Here is a 20,825-nt window from a genome sequence, read left to right on the forward strand (position 1 = left end):
TCTACGCAGCACTTTCCACCTTGTACCATTATCTATCGCGTCCCACATCGGGGTTCAGTCGAGTTTGAGACGGCTTCGCAAATCCGACATGGCTCTTTCGATGCAATTTTCAGCATGATAAGATGTTGACCAGCAATGCAACATGAATGACAACCACGTCCCTTAATTCAACTAAAACGTAACTGTGCCGCCTGAACGCCACTATTCAAATTCAACCCTCATATCGTAAATGAAACGCCTCTTTTCCCGCCATCCACACCCTCTATTGTTCATTTCATCGTCATGTCAGCACAAATCAGTGGTACGGGATTCAACGAAGTCGTGGCCCTTGCTTCGCCGCGTTATTCTGATCACCCACCTCCAGCGCTTCTTGGCCGTGTTTAGAGCGTCACATGGCATATGTGATAACAAAGCACAAAATTTGTTTCAAAGGTATCTCCCCCCAAATGCACTGAACTAAACTGACGCTTTAGCAAAAACATCGCTTTCACAGTGAAAATTCGTTCCGCTTGGAATGTGGATGCCTGACATAGCCTTGGCGTCCATCTCCCACGTTTGCTTCGCCACTTACTCTACTTCCTTTTTCCGCCAGCTTTTCCGATTTTGCGCGGGCGACCAGCCTAAGTTCCAACGCGCGGTGCAGCCCAACTTTTAGGCCTACCCCATCTAGTTGTCTGCTGTCTCAGTCACGGCGCGGGGTTTGCCTTTCGCGTGTTGGTTTGGAAATATTTTCTCCATTTCCCACACGGCTTCTGGCAGGGCTTTCCCTACTGTCGCAAAGAAGTTGCTCAAACGCATCGTGGCTCAACCTTTGATGAGGTCTGCTGTATCTGACAGCCTGCGGCGAACAGAGATCCGAGGCCTTCGTCATCTGCGTCAAAATAGCGTTCAACGTCGAACGTAAGAGGCACGAGCATAATTTACTTGGACCAGGCAAATCGTTGAGAGTCTCTCACCTCTCTATTAATATGGAACTCCCAAGGGGTTGCCCGGTCTTTCACGTCATCCCGCTGGAAAGAATAATTGCTACACAACTTGCACCCGAATGGTAATTAACAGCACAAACCAGATAGGCAGTATCATAGCTTGGTACATAATATAACACAAAGTCATCAAAAGGAACTGTACAGTCCATGGCGCTCCACCAGTCGTCCAGAAGTTTGGGGAATCATTCATCATTTAGTCGTGACTACTGCTGCGAACACATGATCTTCAACTCGGGTACTCAGCCTCAGTCGTTTCTTGGTGCCTGTGACTGGTTGGGCGCAGGCGCAGGCGCACCAATAAGCCAGCCAACGCCTGACGTTAACGTGCCCATGGCCGCCTCGCGTAGCTGATCGCGCTTCCTCGCCCTGGGGTGGTCATCATGCCCATCCCATTCGCCGTCAGGCGCCGAGCCTGATGAACCCGGCGCAGGAGCCGCAGCGGCGGCAGCAGCGGCGCCACCACCGGCAGATTGCTGTAGAGTCGAGAGCGCAGTGAAGTTGCGAGTCGCCGCGCGGGCCGTTGCACGCGAGAGGTCGAACAGCGACATGGGGGCGTCATCTCCGGCCTTGCTCGCAACCGCGGCTGATGGGTGGGCCTGCCGTTCGCCTGACGACCGGTGAGATCGCACCGCCGCGGGGGCTGCGTCGAAGCCGCCGGGCATGACCGAGTGCTCGGCAGTGCCCAGCTCCTCTTCGCGAGCAGCGTCTTCCTTGATGGCTGAGTCAAGCTGCTCCTCGCAGCGGCGGAAGGTTTTGAGGATCTCCTGTAGCTGCGAGGGAGGCGCAATCCTCAGGGCCGTGGCGAGGCAGTCGATGCGCTGTTCTAGGTGCCTGATGTCGGGATTCCCGCTGGCGTTGCCCAGGTGTGTCGGGCGTACTGTTCGGGCACTCCTGATGTACTGCCCGGCCTGCAGAGCAGCCCTCCAGGACCAGTCGTCGTCGACTTTTACCGTGGAACCCGTTGATGCGTCCACTCCGCCGCTGAGCCGGTTGACGATATATGAGTACGCCGTCTCAAAGTCGTCTTCTTTCAAGGCTGCTTCGATACACATGGCTGTGATGCGTTGTGTCGCAGCATCGATCTGCTGCCCATTCTCTTCGGCTTGAGCTGTAGCTGCGGCGACCTTGTTATTGCGGTCCACGAGTCCGGCGCGAACCATGTTGGTGCCCACGTCCAAGAGGTCATGAATGCGAGTGTAGCTCTTCGGGTTCTGCTCTAGAACCTTACCAATGATGGAAACGGGATCTGAGTGAACACGCAACACGATGGGACTGAAGGGTTCGCCTTGCCTCAGGACCAGCCGGTATTCGCTGAGGGCATGCGTTGCTTTCAGCAAGGAGTCGATACGGCGCCGCTCAGGGAGGGACTTGTGAATCGTTTGAGGGAAGGCATTGATACTGTGAAATTATTAGCGGGAGTCCGTCGTGATATGGGTTTTCCTACTCACATCTCGTCACATTTCTTGAGGCCGCCCCTCGCGCGGCTTGGGTTCGACGCATTGTCGTACGCGTTGAGCGCAGCAGCTACGACGGTCTCCTGCACTATTTGCGGCGACAGCGGCTTGTCGGTGGCGTCCTCGTATAGGGACCTTGCGAGCGAATATCCTGGCCATGGTTAGTAAAGTAGAGTCATGGATTGTGTATGGTACACATACGTGTACTGGACAGGAGTGCTCTCAAGATCCCAGTCTCGATAACTTCCGGCTTGACCTTGGCGAATATTCCCATCACCTTGCCCTCTGGCGTGGGGGCAATGCCCCAGTCTCGGAGCCAGAGAACTTCCTTTCGTCTCTTGGCCCAATATGTTTCGTCGTTCTTAGGAGCGTTCTCTGCTAATGTATGTATCAGCTGAATCACCTCGGCCTTCTGGTCTCTTTCATCTTGGATGAACGCCAAGTCTCCAGCTCTCTTAATAGTGCAAGGTAGTCCACATTGCGTCAGTATGAATGCGCTGAGGATCAGGCCATGGAGAAGGTGTGTTGACTTTCGAGACGGCTTGGTGAGAGGGTTCGAATCCTTGAGCAGGTCGTCTCGCATAAAGGCAGTGTTCTTGTGGTTCAGGATCCCATCACCTTCCAGATACGCAACAGCAGATAACGTATCTGTACCCTCGCGAAGTGACATCATATCATCCTGACCTAGCAGGTCCATGACCTTCCTCAACATTTGGTGTGCTCCTTCGAGCGCTTCTACGCTGGCCTCTGGTACCAGATAAGCGCACGCCATGATTCCTCGTGCATAGCGGCGATCGAGATGCTGCTGTTGCTGCTCACTGAGCCACACAACATCATGCTCTCCCAGATCTACGTCTACAGCACCTCCCCATTGCTCAACGGCAGCAACAGCCACTCTCCAGGAGCTCGAGCTCTTGGAAAGAAGCCATTCGAGGAAACGTTCCCATCCCGCACTGTAAATGCCCTCCTCTGTCGATTCAGTCTTGTCTAAGCGTTTCCACCGCGCGTCGTCATGCAACCAGGGCACAAGCATGCCTCTGAGATCTCTCCCGATCAAATTATAATCCTTTGGCTGCGCGCCCGTCTGGGACAAAAGAGCATCAACGGCGGCGCCATCTGGGAGACTCTGAAACTCGGCCAACGTATAGGGCACGCTTTCCGTCGGGTAGTATTCGTAATTCCTCCTTAGCAGTGGCAACAAGGTTGAGACCATCCAGACCCGGATACCTGGAGCATATTGTATAAAAGGGCCAAGTAATTCGGGAAGCTGGTTGAGCAGGCCGGCCTCTTCGTCGACACGGTGTGCTCGGTGGAGGAGGAATAAAGTCAATGGATCGTCGTCGGTTTCGACCGTGATATCCTTCCTAGCTAACGGTAGCAAGTGGAGTTTGCGAACCTTTCTCGCAGCGTCTTCGTCCGACAAGTTCTCGACGATAGAGTGGTCGATGTTCTCAGCTTCGCGGTCGATGAATTCGCCAGTCGAAAGCTCCTCCAAAAAGGAAAGGTAATCGCTAGAACTAACTGTCTCGGGCAGATAGGTCAAGAGGACGCGCAGAACGAGGTCCTTGCGTAGGACAGTAGCATGTCGAGAGGCAAGAAAGGCCAGGCTTTCAATATCGGCGTGGATGGCTAAGTGGACAGCCAAAAGCACAAGCTTCGGCGGGGACAGGACGAGGCTCATTCTGCAAGGGTCCGAGGCATATCCAGTCTAGTGTGTTGTCGGGAACTTTTACTGCGAGCTGACCATGAAGCGCTGGACTCAGCTGGTCAGAGGAGCTATCGCGAACCGATGTCGGTATATCGGAGCGCTGGGTAAGTCGACAGGTGCAAGCGCAAGTGCAAGTGGGCACAGGCACGGGCATCAAGGTCCAACTCCCCGAAGCGTGTTCAGTTGGGGACTTGGGGTGCATGCACTTAGCTTTCGTCATCAGATACCAAAGAAGGTACCTTGCCTGAGGTGCTGAGTGGATTGAGTGCCAGGTGCTCTGATTGGCAAGCAAGCGGGTCAATCCAGGGAGGAATAGACGCGCGCTAGCCCCGAGAACTCACGGTCCCGGCGGAAGTGCTATTGGAATCAAGTACCTTCTGATAGGACAATATTTGCCAGACAGCCGCGGACTCTTCCATTGGCACAACCACCTTCCAGACTTTCGACTTCGCGATTGCGTTTCCACGACAGTACCCGACGACTTGAAGCTTCACCAACCCACCAATCGGCGCTTGTATATCCACAATGGCCTCTGGATACGGACTTCACGGAGGTAATTGCCCATTCCCGTCGCCATTGATGCCGTACTGATTCTGTGACGCCGGCTAGGCCCATCGCGGTGCTTCCCCTACTGGCAGGAGCTTCTTGGCTGCTATGTCGTCAACACCAACGGCGAGGATCACTCAGAGAAGAAGAAGTGCGGATTGGCTCTGGAGGACTACTACGAGTGCCTGCACCACAAGAAGGAGGTCTGTCAGACCCCTCGATCCCTCAATCCCTCGAACCCTCAACCCCGGCATACCTATCACCAGAGGACCGATCACTAACCAGTGACACGAACACATATAGGCTGCGAGAACGAGAGCGCTCCAGGCTGCCTACCGAAAGGCTGAGTCTGCCAGTGCACGAGACAACGCACCGAGCGCGGGGCAAATACGCAACCTAGGGCTACTCGGCAAGGAGGACGACACGAAGGTCGTAACGGGGTCGAGTTGAACGAGATAAAGTTAGAGCCGGGCTCGAGAGGGGCGAGACAAACATGTACATGGCGCGAACCGAATAGGTAGCTTCTGCAAGCACCAAATGATCAACACTAGTTTTCTTTTCAGTGCATGGAGGTGGATCGCTTGCGTGCTGTTCGGGGATCTAGAGAGGTGCCAGTCTCACCTGAGACGAGACACATCTCCTGCATTAGAAGATTTGAATGCGTTGAGGAGTCACCGAACATATGTATGGTTGTGGTGGTTGTGGCGGTGTTATGTTGTTACTAACCTCAAAGCGGTGGGCTTCCCATACGCCATCTGAGAAGTCTGCGTATGTAGGTAAACGAAAGGGAAGCAATCGACAACGTACCTAAGTATGGAGCTTAACCTTATCGGCGAAATTTGCGAAGAACGGCGGCAGGAGCAGGCGGCCAGAGCAAGGTAGCTAGTATACGTACTGAGGGAAGGTGCAGACTGCAATTCACCAGAAGCCGCACCTGCCCTGAAGAAAAACCGACGCAGTCGACGATTCGCACTCAGTCCAAACTTTCAATACGCTTCACTCCTACCTCACCTACCAGTTTCTAGACGTATATTCCCAAAATACCAACCCGATCAAATTACTGCTTCCACGTCCCCTCGACTACCCTCATAGCTGCCACTAATCACCATTCCCTTCCTTTCCCTCAAGTGTTGTTCTGCAAACTTGGCTAGTTCCATGGGAGACCTCGTCGAACTCGTTCGCCCAAGCATAACCAATCGTCAGCAACACAGACACAATGCCTAGCTTCAGGGGCATCGACGTCTCGATCGTGCCCGGTCACAACATGGAGGGGTTGCCCGAGCTCCCTCACCCCGAGTCCTCCTCTGTCCGACTTCGGGGTCATCATGCAGCAAGCCCGATGTCGACCACGACTTCCAGCTTCACGTCAACGCCAGAGAAGTGCAGACCGACGACATCCGTCTACATTCCCTCGTCGCCAGGTCTGTCACTACTTTAGCTTGCTTCCTCAGCGCATTACACCAATTGGCCAGAATTGACGTAGGTTATACAGGATCCCAGTTCCACTTGAGATACTCAATCAACAAACCTCCCACGGATAGCAAATTCCTGTACTTCAGAATGACCATGAACGGTCGTCAAGTAGTTTCTTGGGGTATCAAGTCGCAAGCCACCCAGAGCCAGATCGTTAGTCATGCTCTGTACGAGCCCGATACCAAGTGGCATTATCGAGAGTGTGGCGTCACTTATAAGCGTGAAGGCATTGAGAAACGTTTCTTTCACTTCACACTGCGCTCCGAGACCTCCGCTGCCATGGATGGCGGCCTCATCGACCTTCAGATTTTCCGATCCTACGGACGAAGGAGGAGGGCGCCTCAACTTGATGACTTTCGCAGTCAAGATCAATACGGGATCACGTAAGGTTTCCTTTTCATAATCCACTCCAACACTTCGACTGAATTGATCCATGACATAGATCACCAACCGGCGGCCTCGTGGAGTTACCTCAAGATCTCACATTCTACGACTGGGCCCTTATCGACCCTGTTGACTCTCCATTCGCCGCTTTCCGCTTCTTCTACCGCACTTGGGGAAACTTGAAGGCGCTGAACTTGGTCTCAGAAGCGCATTATGAGGAACTGATGGCCTCGGATGCACAGAGTGGACATTTGCCTGACAGACCAAAGACGCCAAACCACAATGAGACTGGAAGCTATATTCGAACCCACCCGAGACCATTTGGCCTCGAATCCCTTGACGGTCTAGTCTTTGAGGACAGTAACAAAGGTCGGAACAAGATTAGAGAGAGGCAGAATTCGCCTGCCGAGAGAGACTTCTACCTTGAAACACCACCCAAGCTCGCTCCTCCGGCCCTGAAAACGACCAGGATGCCTCAACCCAGCAAGCTAGCGCGAGAGATTCGGAAGGTGTCAGACCCTCTTCGACCTCTGCCAATGCTTCCTGACTTTGAACCATCGATCAGCAGGCAGTCACTAGAATCGACGAGGGCACCTTCAGTCACACCATCGCTCTTACCGTACATTGACGAGTCGAGTGGTTGTGACGAGATTGAGCTTGGAGTTGCCAGACAGGTGACGCTGCCCTCTCTATCTCAAGAGCTCCCTAAGATACATCCTCGCCGTCCTCTCCCATCTCCGCCCCTGGGACTTCCAGCGTCTTCATCCGACTATGACATGAGCCCTCCTTCTACGGGTGGCTTGGAGGTATTTAACAGGGTTGGGAGGCAAGATTATATTGCAGCAGCGCGTGCGAGCGCCATGAGGCTGCGAGGTTCATCTATCAGCAGTCTGAGTTTCTCAGACTATTCCATTCGAGATCCCAGGCGCCTCGGTTCTAACCCCGGCATGGCGTCAACTGTCGATAACTTTGACAACGTGAGCGTCTCGGAAGGAGAATGGCTCAAGCGGAGTCCATCGCCTTTGCGTCGCAGGCATGGCAGATTGAATCTCAACAAGTGGAGTGTTCGAGGGAGGAATGAAGACCAATGAGACTTCCGGGTTCAAGAAGACGAATTCGGGTTATCTGTAGGACTATTTTGATCATAGGCACGAGTTTGCTGAAAGGAACGGAGCACTTCAGTGGCCAATTCACTGATCATATTCAGAAGAGGCCTGTATGTTTCTAAGACATGTTGGAAGCTCCTAGCCATGAAAACTGAGAGGCTCACATTACTATGTTCAGTAGACGGAAATTCACAGCTTTGCTGAACAAGGAACCGAAACGGAAGTGAACCGTTATTGGTGCATTGGAAAATGCGATAACTCACCGGAAAACAAGCTCTAAGGATCGATGTAATGGTAATATTATTTTGTTCTATATAGTTTAGGGGCTTCTTGATGCTGACTTGATGAGACAGATATACATAGACATTGAATAGTCTTATCCTAGCTACTATGCGTCTGTCACAAGGTAAACATTATTAAATACGTTGCCACTAACGCGGAAGTGTTTGAACAGGATTATTGCGTTATAAATCTTCCATTGAGGTAGAATGTTGCTTCTGATTTTAATAGATGTCGACGAGCCTGGTCGGAGTAAAGACCATGCGACCTTATCAGTGGCGTTGACGAAGACAGAAACCAGCGACTTCCTCCGTGAAATCTAAGCACGCTCAAATCAAACACTGCAGAAAGTCGTTGTCACTTTTCCCTCTGCTTATCAGTTACTCCAAGGTCCTCTATGAGCAGTGTATTTGCACTGGTTTACCCAAAACATTTGCACAAGAATTCCGATTTCACACATCACAAGTAGAACCTGTACACTCCTCAGAGCTATACCTTATCATTTAGGCCTGAGGAGGAACAAACCAATCTCGTAAGGTGTCGACAACTCCCGAAGGCTCTACATCACCACCACTTCTCACACAGAACCCGTTCAGGTCTGAGATTCAACCCGCTCTTCGATGTGAGGCTCTCGACCAACTCATCAGTCATGGACAGGATCCCGCAGACGTACACCAACGCATCACCGCGTTCCGCTTCGGGCCCCAAGGCTTCCGCCACGTCTCCGAGGCCCATACGGCGCCTCTTGAACGGGACGTCCATCTCGTTGCAATGTAGAACGGGCTCACCGGATGCGATCCCGGGACCGAGGCCGGTGAGGAACAACCTCATCTGGCCACGGACTTTTTCCCGGCCGAAAATAGCCGCCAGCCGCTCCATGAAGAGGATCTTTTCGGAATCGAGGAGGCTGTCCTCGCCAGACTCTTCTGGCGGCGACGCCGACGACGACACCTTTGTCGAGTACATGAACTGGACATCGTACGGGCAGCCGCCCTTCCCTTCAACCCCTTCAGCCAGGTGACTCACGATACTCATCAGCGGATTCACACCGACGCCGCCTGCAATGAAGACGATTCGCCGCAGGGAGGCCAAGTCAGCAATTCCCGGGGGCGGCCAGACAAAGGACCCGCCGACGCGGACCTGAATCTCTGGCTTCTTCTCTACCTGGGAGGGGTCTTCATTCTCGTCATCGACAGGTTGTTCCCAGAGCCAAGCGGCGGCCGGGTTCGTCGGCGACTTTTGCACCGCGAGCTCGAGGTACGCGGATCTTGGTAGGACGGCCTTGGACGGCGGGCTGGTGAGGGTGAAGCCCCCTGCCTTGGGCACGCCGGGGACGTAGGTGTCCAGCCATTGGCCTGGGAGGAACTGTTTTCCCGCAATGAGTAAGTCACATCGGATCAAGAGCCTGGCCAAGTGAGAGGTAAACCGGGAGCCACGGCCAGAGGCGGGGACATTTCCGCGCAATGTAAGTCGCGTATGTAAACCTCATCCTTTGAAGGCGGCAGGAAATTGTGGATGCCGAACGTACCTCAATCTTCGACCCCTCCTTTACCCCAAGCCGGAAGAGACGGATTTCTTCGTTTACGGCATTGACTCTGACAAGTGTAACGCTGTGCAATGTCTGTCTTTCTTCATGAGCACATAGGTACTGCTGACAGCACAATAGCTTGGAGGTGGGCGGCTTCCTACAGAATCCCGGGGTTGAGCCGCCGTGCGCTCGGTATGCGACGTCGACGTTTCCCCCACCTCCTTGCCCATATTTTGAAAAGTGTAGGTATATGCACGAGCTTGAGGAGGGTGAATGAGGAAACGACTATGTTTGATGGCGAGGAAGCTTGTACGCGGTTGATACATCTGATTTCTGGAATTGATGTTGGCCCCGCTATCAGAGGTAGGTGGGATGGATGGATGGATGGGTGAATGCCTGCACCGAGGTCGGTGAGCTTAGTGAAGTGTGTACATTCCATTGTCCCGCACTTGGCCAAGCACTACAACACAACGACAACGACGCATAGGTAGAAATTGCTACGTCGACACCAGAGCTATATATGTTATGTCATCACGGGTCAAATTCAGTAAGAAGCAGGTGGTTTCAACGACGGTGTGCTTTTAATTGCCCCCAATCTTTCATCCTCGCAGATCTTTCTATTTTTCAATACGCTTGCCTTGTCATCGTAAGCATACAAGTCCACGCCACCGCCCGAAGAGAACATGCGCCAAATCAGGACGGCTCGGTCCAGTTCACCTGGTCCATCACTTCTCCGGCAGACGAATGCCCGTACCCAATCCTCAGACGTAGTCGCAGCGGCTGCGAGAAAGTTAGCAATCTGATGAAAAAGTACAAAAGCAAAGACGGGGAAGAAACATACTCCCTTGGCTCCAGACACAATCATTCTCTGGGTGGCTTCGGCGCCAGGACCAACATCCGTGCTCGAAATGGCCATGAGCTGCAGCTTCTGCGTCTTGGGAACAGCTGCTTGTAATCCTACGTTCGACAAAGGACCGGGGCCTGAGTTTCTGAAGCGACCGATAACCTGAACAAGACCCTCGGCATTGCGCTGGATCTGGAAGCTGACGTTGAGACCATTGTTGTCGTAGACAGGAAGGCCTGCGGGTGCCTGCGGGGCGGCCTGCGCCTGGGGCGGAGGGGTTGCCACGGCGGACATGGAAGACATCAGGTCCATGTTCGAGCCACCCATAACTGGTACAGGAGAGCCCACGGGCTGGGCAGGACCTTGGGAGAAGAGGTCCATGATAGAGGCTGCCTGGGATTGTTGCGGGCCAGGAGATGTCGATGTGGGGGGCGATGAGGTACCGCCCAGAATGTCGGCGAGAAGGTCGGTGTTAGAGGCGCCACCGGCGGCAGGAGTAGTTGTTGGAGGGGTGTCCATAAGGTCGAATAGGAGATCCTGCTCGGTTGGCTTGACGACCCTCGATTTCCTGTTGGCGGCCTTGGCCTTCTTTGTGGTGGTCGCCGCGCCCAGTACGCGGGATTCCTCCTTGATTTGAGGAGGCGGCATCTTCTCAAGAACACCAGAGCGGATTTGGTCGTACGAGAACAAGTTGGTGTACTCAACAGCTCTTTGCTGAACCTCAACATCCAAACTTGTCTGATGGACTTCAAGCAGCCGGCGGATGCGATCCAGTTGCGCGGGATCCGACAATCTCGTCGTGAGCTTAACGAGCGCCGTCACGATGTACTCGGTCGAAACTTGGGTTGCGTGATTGCTGTTGAGGATAGTCGTGAACAAGTCGATGAGTTCGTGCTGCTTAACCTCACGAACCAGTTCTTCCTCTTCATATTGCCCACCTCTCAATAGGGCATCGCCGTACTCGCCGATACACCACGCTCCAGCTTGTGTAAGACTCTCCTGCGTAATATCCTTCTTCAAGTTGATATAAAGCTTCTGGACGGCGTAGGTCTGCAGTTCAGGGGTAGTGGCCACCAGTCGGATAAATGATGACATGATAGGCTCCTTAACATAATTGCCGGCGAGCGTCAACACTCGCAACATGGTGTCGACGTGCCAGCGCTTGTTCGGTGCAAATTTGTCGGCAGCAATGCCTATTTGACTGGTCATGGTAGGCTTGAACTCATTGTCGGCGACCTCCAAGAATGCAAGCAACTCCCGAATGAGGACCCGCACGTTGCTCTCGTTGATGAGCGTAAAGCTGAGTTCGAGCGCTCGCCTCCTGATGCTGATATCCGGGTCTCTCAAGCACTCCAAAATGGTGTTGCGATGTCTCTGGACAGCGTTTGGCTCGATGGCGACCACCTTGATAAGAGTGTTGAGCGCAACGTAACGGATGTTGTTATCGCGGTTGGACAGGAACTTGCCCAGAATATTGACACCGAGTACGCGAAGACCAGAATCCGCCTCGATATCGAGGATCGTGAGGACGGCCTCATACAAGATGGAGTTTCCGACGTTCTTGGAGGAGTCCGTATTTGTCGCAACCTGTGCCAGAATATCGTTGATCTGCTCACTGACATGTGCGTCGCCCGTAGCCAAGGCCCTCAAGAAGCGGAGGATCTTGACTTGCACAAACGGATCGCTGATACCTGTGACGTCATGCTCGGGAGCATATCCAGAGGTTGCGAGAGCCTTCAGTGTCTTGACCAGGTTCGGTACAAAGATCTTGAACTTCTCGACAATGTCCTCATCACCATCCGCATCTTCTTCTTCGTCAGCCTCGCAGAAGCTGGTTGCCAGGGTCAAGCCACACAGCTGGACGCCGTGGTTTCGGTCGGCCAGCAGGTTGCTGACCTTGTCGACGAAGTGCTCTTTCAGGTCTGGGACCTTGCGACATATCCGCATGGCACAGAGCGCCGCCTTCCTTCGAATATACGGGTTCGATGTGTTGACGCAGGCTTCGACTTGCTGGAACAGGTCTCGCGACATCTCAATGGAGGCGATATTACCCAGGGTGCAAAGGGCCAGACCGACGACATACTGATTCGAGTGGGCGAGATCACTATTCCATATCAGCTATGGTGTCAATGGCCAAAATGTGTTGCCGGGCCTTACTTCTGTAGTGAGTTTGTCACAAGCGTCAAGACCTCCTGGTTTTCGTCAAGCAGCAAACTGGTGGCGAGATGTCCCAGTCGCTTGTCGGCGAACCGTGGAGAGGCCAGCAGCTTAAGACATTCGATCTGACCAAAATGTGTTCTCTCACCGAGGGTAAAAAGGTATAGGAGCTTGGCGACATTGTTCCGCCTAGTGATTAAACGTCAGCCCCGATCCGTGGTGGGTTTTCTTTCGGGGTCATAATCCATTGCGCACCTCACGCTGTGGTCGCCGCTCTCTTCTCTGAAGCTTGCTCGGATGGATGCGCTCTCTTTCTGAATAACGGCTCGTTCGTCGGCGATGGTCTTGGCGGCGCGAACGTTGCGGATGAACTGCTTCACTGGAGTGTCACCTAGGTCAGCTCCAGGCCACCGTCACAGGTACAGAGGGGCTTCATCATACAAGAACTCATGTTGGGCGACCGGGGGAATGGGCCCGCGGAGGGCCTTGGACAGGTAGCTGGGGCCTGGAGGAGAGAATTGCACGGAGGGGGTTGCAAGCTCGTCGAGAGCTCTCGAAAGGGCGAGTCGCGATTATCGAGGAGGTCTTTGAGGGTCGTGTTCCGGTAGACTTGCTAAGGACCGACGAATAGACCAGATAGACGGGGCCAAGGATGTCAGGCCCGGCGGGTTGAGCGACATGCATCCGTGGCCTGGCATTGGAGGTGCACCGTGCAGCGCCGTCACAGGTGTGGGGCCGACGTGTGGACTTGGCCCTACATTTCAGGCGCAAACGAATTATATGGTACTTCAAAGGCCATTGACCTTTGATAGGGGGCTTTAGGGGTCCTTCAGCGTGTCGTGTAGTACCTTACCTTACGGATACTGTACCTTAAGATGCTAGCTGGCATCCATGTTTCTAAGCTAATGCGATCTTGGCTTGTGTGCCTGGGCTTCACCACCAAGATAACACCTCATGTTCCCGAGTCTTGTAAGACCTGAAGAGCTTCCAACCCGGTCTTTCCCATGCTACATCCGGTTCACATTTTATTCAGTCCATAGTCCCAACTTAGACTCCGAATATCAATTCCCTAGAAGCAGCATTGACGATGCGTCGTGCAGCTTGTTGTCAACCTCACGTGCACTATACCAAGATAGTCCAGACCATCCAAGCAGCAGATAGTCACGACAACGGATGGCAGTTCAAGGTTTGCTTCACTATGCGATACGCATACTTGGAACATCTAGAGGGGCGGATCGGGGCGGTGCCTGCAGCCCTGCCAAGCTAGATTGCTCTGCCGGCCTAGCTCTCTGGCTCAGCATGTACCGGGTCATGGATAATACGTGTGGCACAACGTGATCGTCTATCCATCTTCATGACTCCGTCCTTTGATGAACAAGCTTACACAGTGCCTCTGTTGCCCGCTGTCATTATCAGCCTGGGTGCAACAGACTACTTTGCCCACCTAGCGAGTGCTCAACGCAGTTGTTGGCGTCATATTTCAGCATGTGATGCTCGCCGCGGAGAAGCCATGGCAGCATTCACGCGCCTGGTACCAAATCACAAGCATCGTCAAGCTTCGCAATTGCACTCGATGAAATCGCCGGGTTGATTGACTTTTGCATTCGCCGCCCTGGAGGAGACCCCCTTCTAAGCGTAACTCCCGTGTCATTCAGAATGTGTCTTGTGTCTGTGTCGGTGTAGGTGTAGGAGAGTGTGTTCGTTAAATAAGCATCGTGATAGAACGGAAATGAAACAGGCAAGCGTGCTGGCAGCGAGACGAATGCATAGAGCCCCCCTCAACCGTCCGAATATCAAACTCGTCCTTTCGCTGGTTATTCTCGTATGCCAACTCCCACGGTCTAAAAGAATACCTTCTGACCAGCCTGGCCCTTTGAGGACCGTTCGTGTCGTTTCTCGCAAGGAACAAATGCTGCGCGGCCAATGTCACCGTGAATAGGTTCGACCTACAGCCGCTCGACCAACTTGACGCCTTACTTCTGCATCATGAGTTGGACGAACTCGTTGTCTGGGAACGTGTGTTAGCAAGGTGAGCAATGAGCAGCGTGAACACGGATGTCGCGTTCTTACAGTCAATGCGTCCATCGCCGTCCTGGTCAGCCTCGCGAATCATCTCATCAACCTCATCGTCGGTGAGCTTCTCGCCGATTGAAGTCATGACGTGGCGAAGCTCGGCGGCGGATATGAAGCCGTTGTTATCGCGGTCAAAGACCTTTCTCTGGTCAGCGTTGTCTACGTGCGGGTTGCACTAGCTCGTCTCACCTTGAAGGCTTCACGAATCTCCTCCTCGGAGTCGGTGTCCTTCATCTTGCGGGCCATCATGGTGAGGAACTCTGCCAGATTATTCGTCAGCGAGTCGCTTTCGTGTGCATGATTGCCAGTGGTTATTGTGTAGACCTACCAGGGAAGTCGATCGTTCCGTTGTTGTCGGCGTCAACCTCGTTGATCATGTCCTGAAGCTCAGACTCGGAGGGGTTCTGTCCCAGGGAGCGCATGACGGTGCCGAGCTCCTTGGTTGTAATTTGTCCTGTCCGTATTCTTTAGCTCCGTGCCCTGAAATCCACATGATCAAATCTCGACAATGTCCCAATGCTGATCTCGTATCGAAGCGGTCGCGGGAGTCGAGATTGTACTGGCGCGGGGTCGAGAGAAAGGGAAAGGGGGGGACCAGGTACTGACCATCGCCGTCCTTGTCCTGTATGAATGGGTCAGCTCACATTCGAAAGTACCTTTTGAGGAAAAGAAACTTCGTCCGGGACGAACTCGGAGTGACTTACAAAGAGGGAGAAGGCCTCCTTGAACTCGGAAACTTGCTCTTCGGTGAGGGAGTCAGCCTAGATTGAGGGTAGCCGTGTCAGTTCAGCTCGCCGAAAATAGCGTCGGTAGCCCCTCAGTCGCGGGGTCACCTCACGAGAGGTAGCATAAAGGCGGCATAGAGGACGGAGCTCGGAGTTCGGACAACTGACCATGGCGAATGTTGACGATGGTTTGTTGTGAGAATACGGGACTGGTTCTGAAAGCGGTCTACGTCGAATGGGGCCGTATGGTATGGAGTTGGAAGATGTTCACGAAAGTATTCGGAAGCCTTGGCCAGATTAGATGCTACTGGATGCCTTTGGGGGGTCGAGCTTTTCTGTAGTGTGCAGCTCGTGGGGAGAGATGGGGCAGACCGGGGGAGAACGTCGGGCGATAGGGGGGCCGCGGGCGTCGAAGGGTCGAAGCTGACGGGCCGCCTGCTCAGTCTGTGGCTGACCGGGACAGCCATAGGTTGCCTTGACCATTGGGCAGCGGGCGCCTTTCCAGGACGGTAGCTTCATCTCTCAGCGTGTCAAGTCACCGCGTCTCCTAGCCTGATGGGCCAATCTATGGTGCCAGGGGTCGCTGTGCACTTGGCGGTGTCACCGAACCTAAGCTACGGAGTACCTACCTACATAGTAGAGAAAGGCCCCTGAATGAAAGGATGACGGTTTGGACGGACGGTCTGGAAGGTGCCAGGTGTCCAGGCGTCCCATTACGCCCACTGTCTGGCCCACTTGTACTCCGTACCTACCTATTTCTCATCCATTGCATTCCATCTTCACCTAAATTGAGTACAGAGTGGAAGAAAAAGCTGACATAAGACACCCTCAAGCGGCGGATGCATAAAGAACAGCACACCAATTGACGTCGAGCAGTGCCGCGTCGCCAACCTAAGGTACCTAAGGCAAGGTACCTAGCTGGGTAGGTACCTGAAGGTTCCTTACAGAGTCCCTCTTAGAGGCAGGTTGCCTCGACGGTACGGAGCCATTGGGATTTGGCCCGGCCCACACGCGGCTCAATCCGCAGACAACTGAATGAGACCCGTGGACCTGACGCAATCCGTCCCCGTTGCCAAAGGCTCCCATCCTGGCATGCGATACCTGTCCATTTCATCAGCGAGTTAATGCAAGCTTGTCGGCGCATCTCTACACAGGGTGGCATAATCAACCAACACCACCACTACCACCACGTACTTCAACTCACTTTACCTTTTCATCCTATCACCTTGACTTGTGATCCAAGAGCTTCCCTACGTATCCGTGCTTGTCTTTTGTTGAGGGCTTGACTTGGCTATCTTCCAAATTAACCACAAATCAATCGCTTTCTGCTAATTAATAATTGCGACCCGAAGCTGAAAGCCGGCCAGACCTGGGATCTTTACCGGTATTAGAGAGCTGAACCAATTCCGCCCTTGACACAACTAAATCATCTAATCTGACGTACATTTCCTAAAAGACTCCCTCGACCACACAACATCCACGTCGCCGCAACCTTGTGCTCGACCAACGCCAATGGTGTCCTGTTCCGTAATTGCGACCTCTCGTTCATGACGGCGACCCTGAGCGGCCCGCGCAGCGAGCGACAAAGGACACCAGGCTGAGCAGCGCCATTGCGGCCTACTCTGGCGTCCGCTATGTGGCGAGACCGCACGAATCTGTACGTTTAGTCGCCCTTGTTCGCTCTCACAATACCCGCATCGTCTTCACCTGGGCTACTCTGCCTTCAGCTTGCTGGACGGGAACCAAGATCGATTACTGATTTGCTAACAACGCATTCCGACCTCCAGCTACATTTCCTATCGGCAGTCGTACGCGCACCACCCGACAAAACGGACAAAGTACAGCGGTAGCGCGGCCGGTGGGAATGGCTTCGGCGATAGCTTCCCGGGGAACACCAGCTACGCCAGCGGCAACGACGACACGCGCGGCCTTCTCTCGGCCGGCGCCTTCGAAGATGATGGCGACGCCGTCATAGAGATGGACCTCCTACCCCCACGCTGGGCCGACATATCCGACGAGATCACCGACCTCCTCGCCGATATTGCTACCAGGAGCCAGGCCCTCGAGCGCCTGCACCAGAAACACGTACTGCCGGGGTTCAACGATGAGGATGCGAAAAAGGCCGAGGAGCGGGAAATTGAGAGGCTCACGCAGCAGATCACAAAGGGGTTTCACGACTGCCATGGTTGCATTCAACGGGTTGAGCAGATGGTGAGGGACTCGAAGCATTCTGGAACGATTACCAGCGCGGAGGAGACCATGGCAAAGAACATCCAGATATCCCTGGCTTCGCGGGTGCAGGAAGCCAGCGCGCTCTTCAGAAAGAAGCAAAGCGCATACTTGAAAAGTCAGTACCGCGGGATATAAAAGGAGAAAATGGCACGCTAACAATATGCGTAGAACTACGCGGGATGAGCGGTCTCAGCACAGGCGGCGTAGGCGTGCCAGGCGAAAGAGGATCAACACCTCAGCCCTCCAACTCGTACCTCGACCCGTCCATGGTCGAGTCGGACGCCGACAGGTCCTTCTCACAATCGACGCTCCAAGCAACGCAGCAAAAGCTCCTGCAGTCCAACGACGCGGCCATCATCCAACGCGAGCGCGAAATCGAGGACATTGCACAGGGCATTATCGAGCTCGCCGACATATTCCGCGACCTGCAGAACATGGTCATTGACCAGGGCACCATGCTGGACAGGATAGACTACAACGTGGAACGGATGACTACCGACGTAAAGGGGGCCGAGAAGGAGCTCGTCATCGCCGACACGTACCAGAAGAAGACGACCAAGCGCAAGATTATCCTGCTTCTCCTCCTCATTATCGCGGGTATGATCATCCTGTTGGTCATCAAACCCAAGAAACGCGGAGGCGGTGACGACGAGTGAAGAAATCCAAATGGGCACTTCAATGAAGAGACGAAGAAGTTGGTGTAAGCTAAATGTATGAATTTTCTTAGTTTAGAACAAATGTCTAGCGATTATGGAATCCATCATCGACCTGCAATGATAGTTAAGATCATCCAGCGTTGCTGTGTCTTGGGCATGGGTGTTATTTATTACATGGTGTTACAACAGGCGAACTGCTCTCGCGGCAGCAGTCATTGTCCTCTCCTTTGCTTCCCCCGTGCCTCCATCATAAGGTCTTGTAATTCTGCAACGTCTGGCAAAAGCCTACGTCTAGCCGCCTTGTTGAAAAGCTCCCGAATGCTGTTCAACGGGGGCAATCGCGCCTGCACCCTGGGCGCGCCGTTGGCTTGGGCTAGGTACGTCCGAGCGAGGCACTTGACGACCTCCTCCTGGACAACAGACGTTCGGAACGGAATGCCTCGATCATTCAGTGCCGCGAGCAATCGCACGCCCCGAGCGAGGGAGAACCCACCGCCTGGTGCCTCCTTATTCGCGGGGAAATCCCCCGCAGGATCGAGGCATCGCAACCCGCCGGCCTTGAATCCCCAACGGGCAATGGCGGCGTGTAGAGCAGGGTTATCAAAGATTCGGCGCATCGGGTGCTGCTCATGGGATATGGGCAAGTCTGTCGGGACAAAAACGTTTCTAGTCGAGCTCTCTACACACAGAGGCGGTGCATCCAGCGGATGGACCGGAAGCAGTCCGGCATTGGAGATGCAAAGATGCCGGTGCGTGTCCAATATGCCAAGGCTGATGTCCTCCAACACGTCGAAGCGGCCAAATTTGCCGAGTCCGAAGAGTACCTTCTGCCAGTAGCGCGAATGTAGAGGCTTTTGCAACAGCGTCAGGCGTGTAAGGAAGGCGATGGCCGTGGAAAACGCCTCCTGGTTGGATGCCGTCGTTTTTGGATTCCACGGCAAGGGATCGAGAAGACTCGCGCAGATGTGTTGTATCGTTGATGCGTGGACCCCGATGTCCATCGTTCGCATTTCATCCAGCAAAGCCAAAGCTTGTTTGAACCTCCCTTCGTCGACGAGATGGTGCAACAAAACGTTCGACGTGGAGTCGACCGAATCTTCCACCATTGCGGGCTGGACGGACAGCAAGAGCCGGTGTGTCTTCCAGTCTCCCTCATCAAAGGCCTTGTCACGGATGCTGGCAAGCATCGCAGGGTCGTCGAAGACGTCTGGGTGTATGTCGGTATGCAGCAATTCCGCGAGCAGCTCGTCCTCGTTATTCTCGGCGAATCGTTTCAGCACCCACGCGTAAGCTGAGTGTCCAATGCCAATATTGACTGCCCGTAGCTGTTCGATCCGGGCCAAGACCCCTTTGGCTGTCGGTTCGCGCAAGGCAATCGACTGGAGTGACAGAGGGCCGATGTGGTGCACCCCGAGGGCATGAACAGCATGAATTGCAAAGTCAAGAGGCACCCAAGAACTTGCAAACCACCGCGCTCCAAGTTTATCACTGTGCTGTCTTCCCGGAGGCCCACTCTCATCGCCATGTGTGTCATGAATGGCATCCCACAATGAGTCGTCCTGGGCGTCCCAGTAGGCCTTGGAGTTCAAGCCAATGACGACCTGTTCCTCTAGTTCAAGGGTGATGGTTGGGTAGTAACGGGCAAGAAACCTCAAATACGGCTGTGACTCGATATTCGGTGGGGGTAGATCGTCGTGGTATATGAACGCATGACGCCATCCGGCGCATTGTTGAGAAAGGCCGCGTTCGTAGAGGAGGGGGATGATCTCATTGTATAACCCGCGGTGTATGGCTGTCAGATACAGAGCTTGTAATATCTGTTGCATGTCGGGGTCGCTGGTAGCCGCGAATTCTCGTAATAAGGCACCGAAGGCTTCCTGTCCGGGGTCAAAGTTCGGCATCAGACGCATGTGCCACTGCAGTGCTCGCCGGTACTGGCCCTTCCGGAGACAGTACGAGACTGTGGTCAGGTATAACGATGGCCATTGGGCAAAGTTATCATGAAGGAGACGCTCTGCGAATAACGCAACGTCCTTGAGCCTGTCCTCGTCGTGGAGGACGTTTTCCAGAATGATGCCCCATAATGATTTTGCTTCTTCGCTCGTCACGTCCCTCCATGACCTGCGCCGTTTCACAGCCTCCCAAACAGCAAGGACGCCGCCTCTCCCCTGTTTTTGCTTTGCGGCAACAAGTACACTGAGCCAGAGTGAAGGGTCATCCTCGTTCTCCGGTATTCCGCCGAGTTCAACATCGGATTTATCGGAAAGCCAGATGCCTCCTTCTGGATCGATGTTGGTGCCGGAATCGGGTTCTTGTTGTATGAGACGACCTCGAATGGTTCGAGGTTGAAGAATGCCTGGTCTCGATCCCAAACGCAGACTATCTGAAGGTTTCGGCGGACTGTCCGTGTTGGTGGTCGTGCTGCTCAAGTCGCGGGCATTGACGACTGAGTGCAGTGAAGTTGGGCTACATCTTGGAAGACTAGATGCGCGCGGGTCAAGGTTGGGAGCGCGTAACGAGTGTTTCGAGGTAGCGAAGCTTCTGCGTGAATTTCTCAGTAACGCTGGGACTGTTTGTCGAATCGCGCCGAGTCCTTGATGTGATTGCCGCCGGCCGAGGCATGCTGCTCTATTCAAGTGACAGAGGCATTGCGAGGCCAATTGCATTGCCCCGC

At 53.9% G+C, this 20,825-nt stretch overlaps 7 protein-coding genes across 7 annotated transcripts; 3 read left to right on the forward strand and 4 right to left on the reverse strand.

Moving 5' to 3' along the window:
* Nucleotides 1–1,231: 1,231 nt before the first annotated feature.
* CPAR01_11713 (secretory pathway protein Sec39) lies at nucleotides 1,232–4,121 on the reverse strand (the record flags this gene model as incomplete). The annotated part of the gene is made up of 3 exons (XM_060495972.1): nucleotides 1,232–2,384; nucleotides 2,435–2,591; nucleotides 2,642–4,121. 3 exons carry the CDS (start codon nucleotides 4,119–4,121, stop codon nucleotides 1,232–1,234), a joined length of 2,790 nt encoding a protein of 929 aa, XP_060344757.1.
* Nucleotides 4,122–4,673: 552 nt separating this feature from the next.
* Nucleotides 4,674–5,144, forward strand: CPAR01_11714 (NADH:ubiquinone oxidoreductase 11.5kD subunit; the record flags this gene model as incomplete). Its single annotated transcript, XM_060495973.1, has 3 exons — nucleotides 4,674–4,701; nucleotides 4,758–4,897; nucleotides 4,998–5,144. The coding sequence occupies 3 exons, from the start codon at nucleotides 4,674–4,676 to the stop codon at nucleotides 5,142–5,144; spliced, it is 315 nt and encodes a 104-aa protein (XP_060344758.1).
* Nucleotides 5,145–5,910: 766 nt separating this feature from the next.
* CPAR01_11715 (uncharacterized protein) lies at nucleotides 5,911–7,642 on the forward strand (the record flags this gene model as incomplete). Its single annotated transcript, XM_060495974.1, has 3 exons — nucleotides 5,911–6,115; nucleotides 6,187–6,550; nucleotides 6,610–7,642. The coding sequence occupies 3 exons, from the start codon at nucleotides 5,911–5,913 to the stop codon at nucleotides 7,640–7,642; spliced, it is 1,602 nt and encodes a 533-aa protein (XP_060344759.1).
* An 858-nt stretch (nucleotides 7,643–8,500) lies between these two features.
* Nucleotides 8,501–12,916, reverse strand: CPAR01_11716 (uncharacterized protein; the record flags this gene model as incomplete). Its single annotated transcript, XM_060495975.1, has 6 exons — nucleotides 8,501–9,301; nucleotides 10,096–10,263; nucleotides 10,306–12,412; nucleotides 12,466–12,654; nucleotides 12,721–12,856; nucleotides 12,907–12,916. The coding sequence occupies 6 exons, from the start codon at nucleotides 12,914–12,916 to the stop codon at nucleotides 8,501–8,503; spliced, it is 3,411 nt and encodes a 1,136-aa protein (XP_060344760.1).
* Nucleotides 12,917–14,438: 1,522 nt separating this feature from the next.
* On the reverse strand, nucleotides 14,439–15,434 carry CPAR01_11717 (calmodulin; the record flags this gene model as incomplete). Its single annotated transcript, XM_060495976.1, has 7 exons — nucleotides 14,439–14,473; nucleotides 14,536–14,677; nucleotides 14,728–14,798; nucleotides 14,867–14,992; nucleotides 15,145–15,160; nucleotides 15,243–15,299; nucleotides 15,372–15,434. The coding sequence occupies 7 exons, from the start codon at nucleotides 15,432–15,434 to the stop codon at nucleotides 14,439–14,441; spliced, it is 510 nt and encodes a 169-aa protein (XP_060344761.1).
* A 1,463-nt stretch (nucleotides 15,435–16,897) lies between these two features.
* Nucleotides 16,898–18,151, forward strand: CPAR01_11718 (SNARE domain-containing protein; the record flags this gene model as incomplete). Its single annotated transcript, XM_060495977.1, has 3 exons — nucleotides 16,898–16,920; nucleotides 17,051–17,610; nucleotides 17,664–18,151. The coding sequence occupies 3 exons, from the start codon at nucleotides 16,898–16,900 to the stop codon at nucleotides 18,149–18,151; spliced, it is 1,071 nt and encodes a 356-aa protein (XP_060344762.1).
* A 212-nt stretch (nucleotides 18,152–18,363) lies between these two features.
* On the reverse strand, nucleotides 18,364–20,817 carry CPAR01_11719 (pentatricopeptide repeat domain-containing protein; the record flags this gene model as incomplete). Its single annotated transcript, XM_060495978.1, has 1 exon — nucleotides 18,364–20,817. One exon carries the CDS (start codon nucleotides 20,815–20,817, stop codon nucleotides 18,364–18,366), a length of 2,454 nt encoding a protein of 817 aa, XP_060344763.1.
* Nucleotides 20,818–20,825: the final 8 nt, after the last annotated feature.

Source organism: Colletotrichum paranaense (genome assembly GCF_030867605.1).
Source record: "Colletotrichum paranaense strain IMI 384185 chromosome Unknown Scaffold_10.1, whole genome shotgun sequence".
NCBI classification, from domain to species: domain Eukaryota; kingdom Fungi; phylum Ascomycota; class Sordariomycetes; order Glomerellales; family Glomerellaceae; genus Colletotrichum; species Colletotrichum paranaense.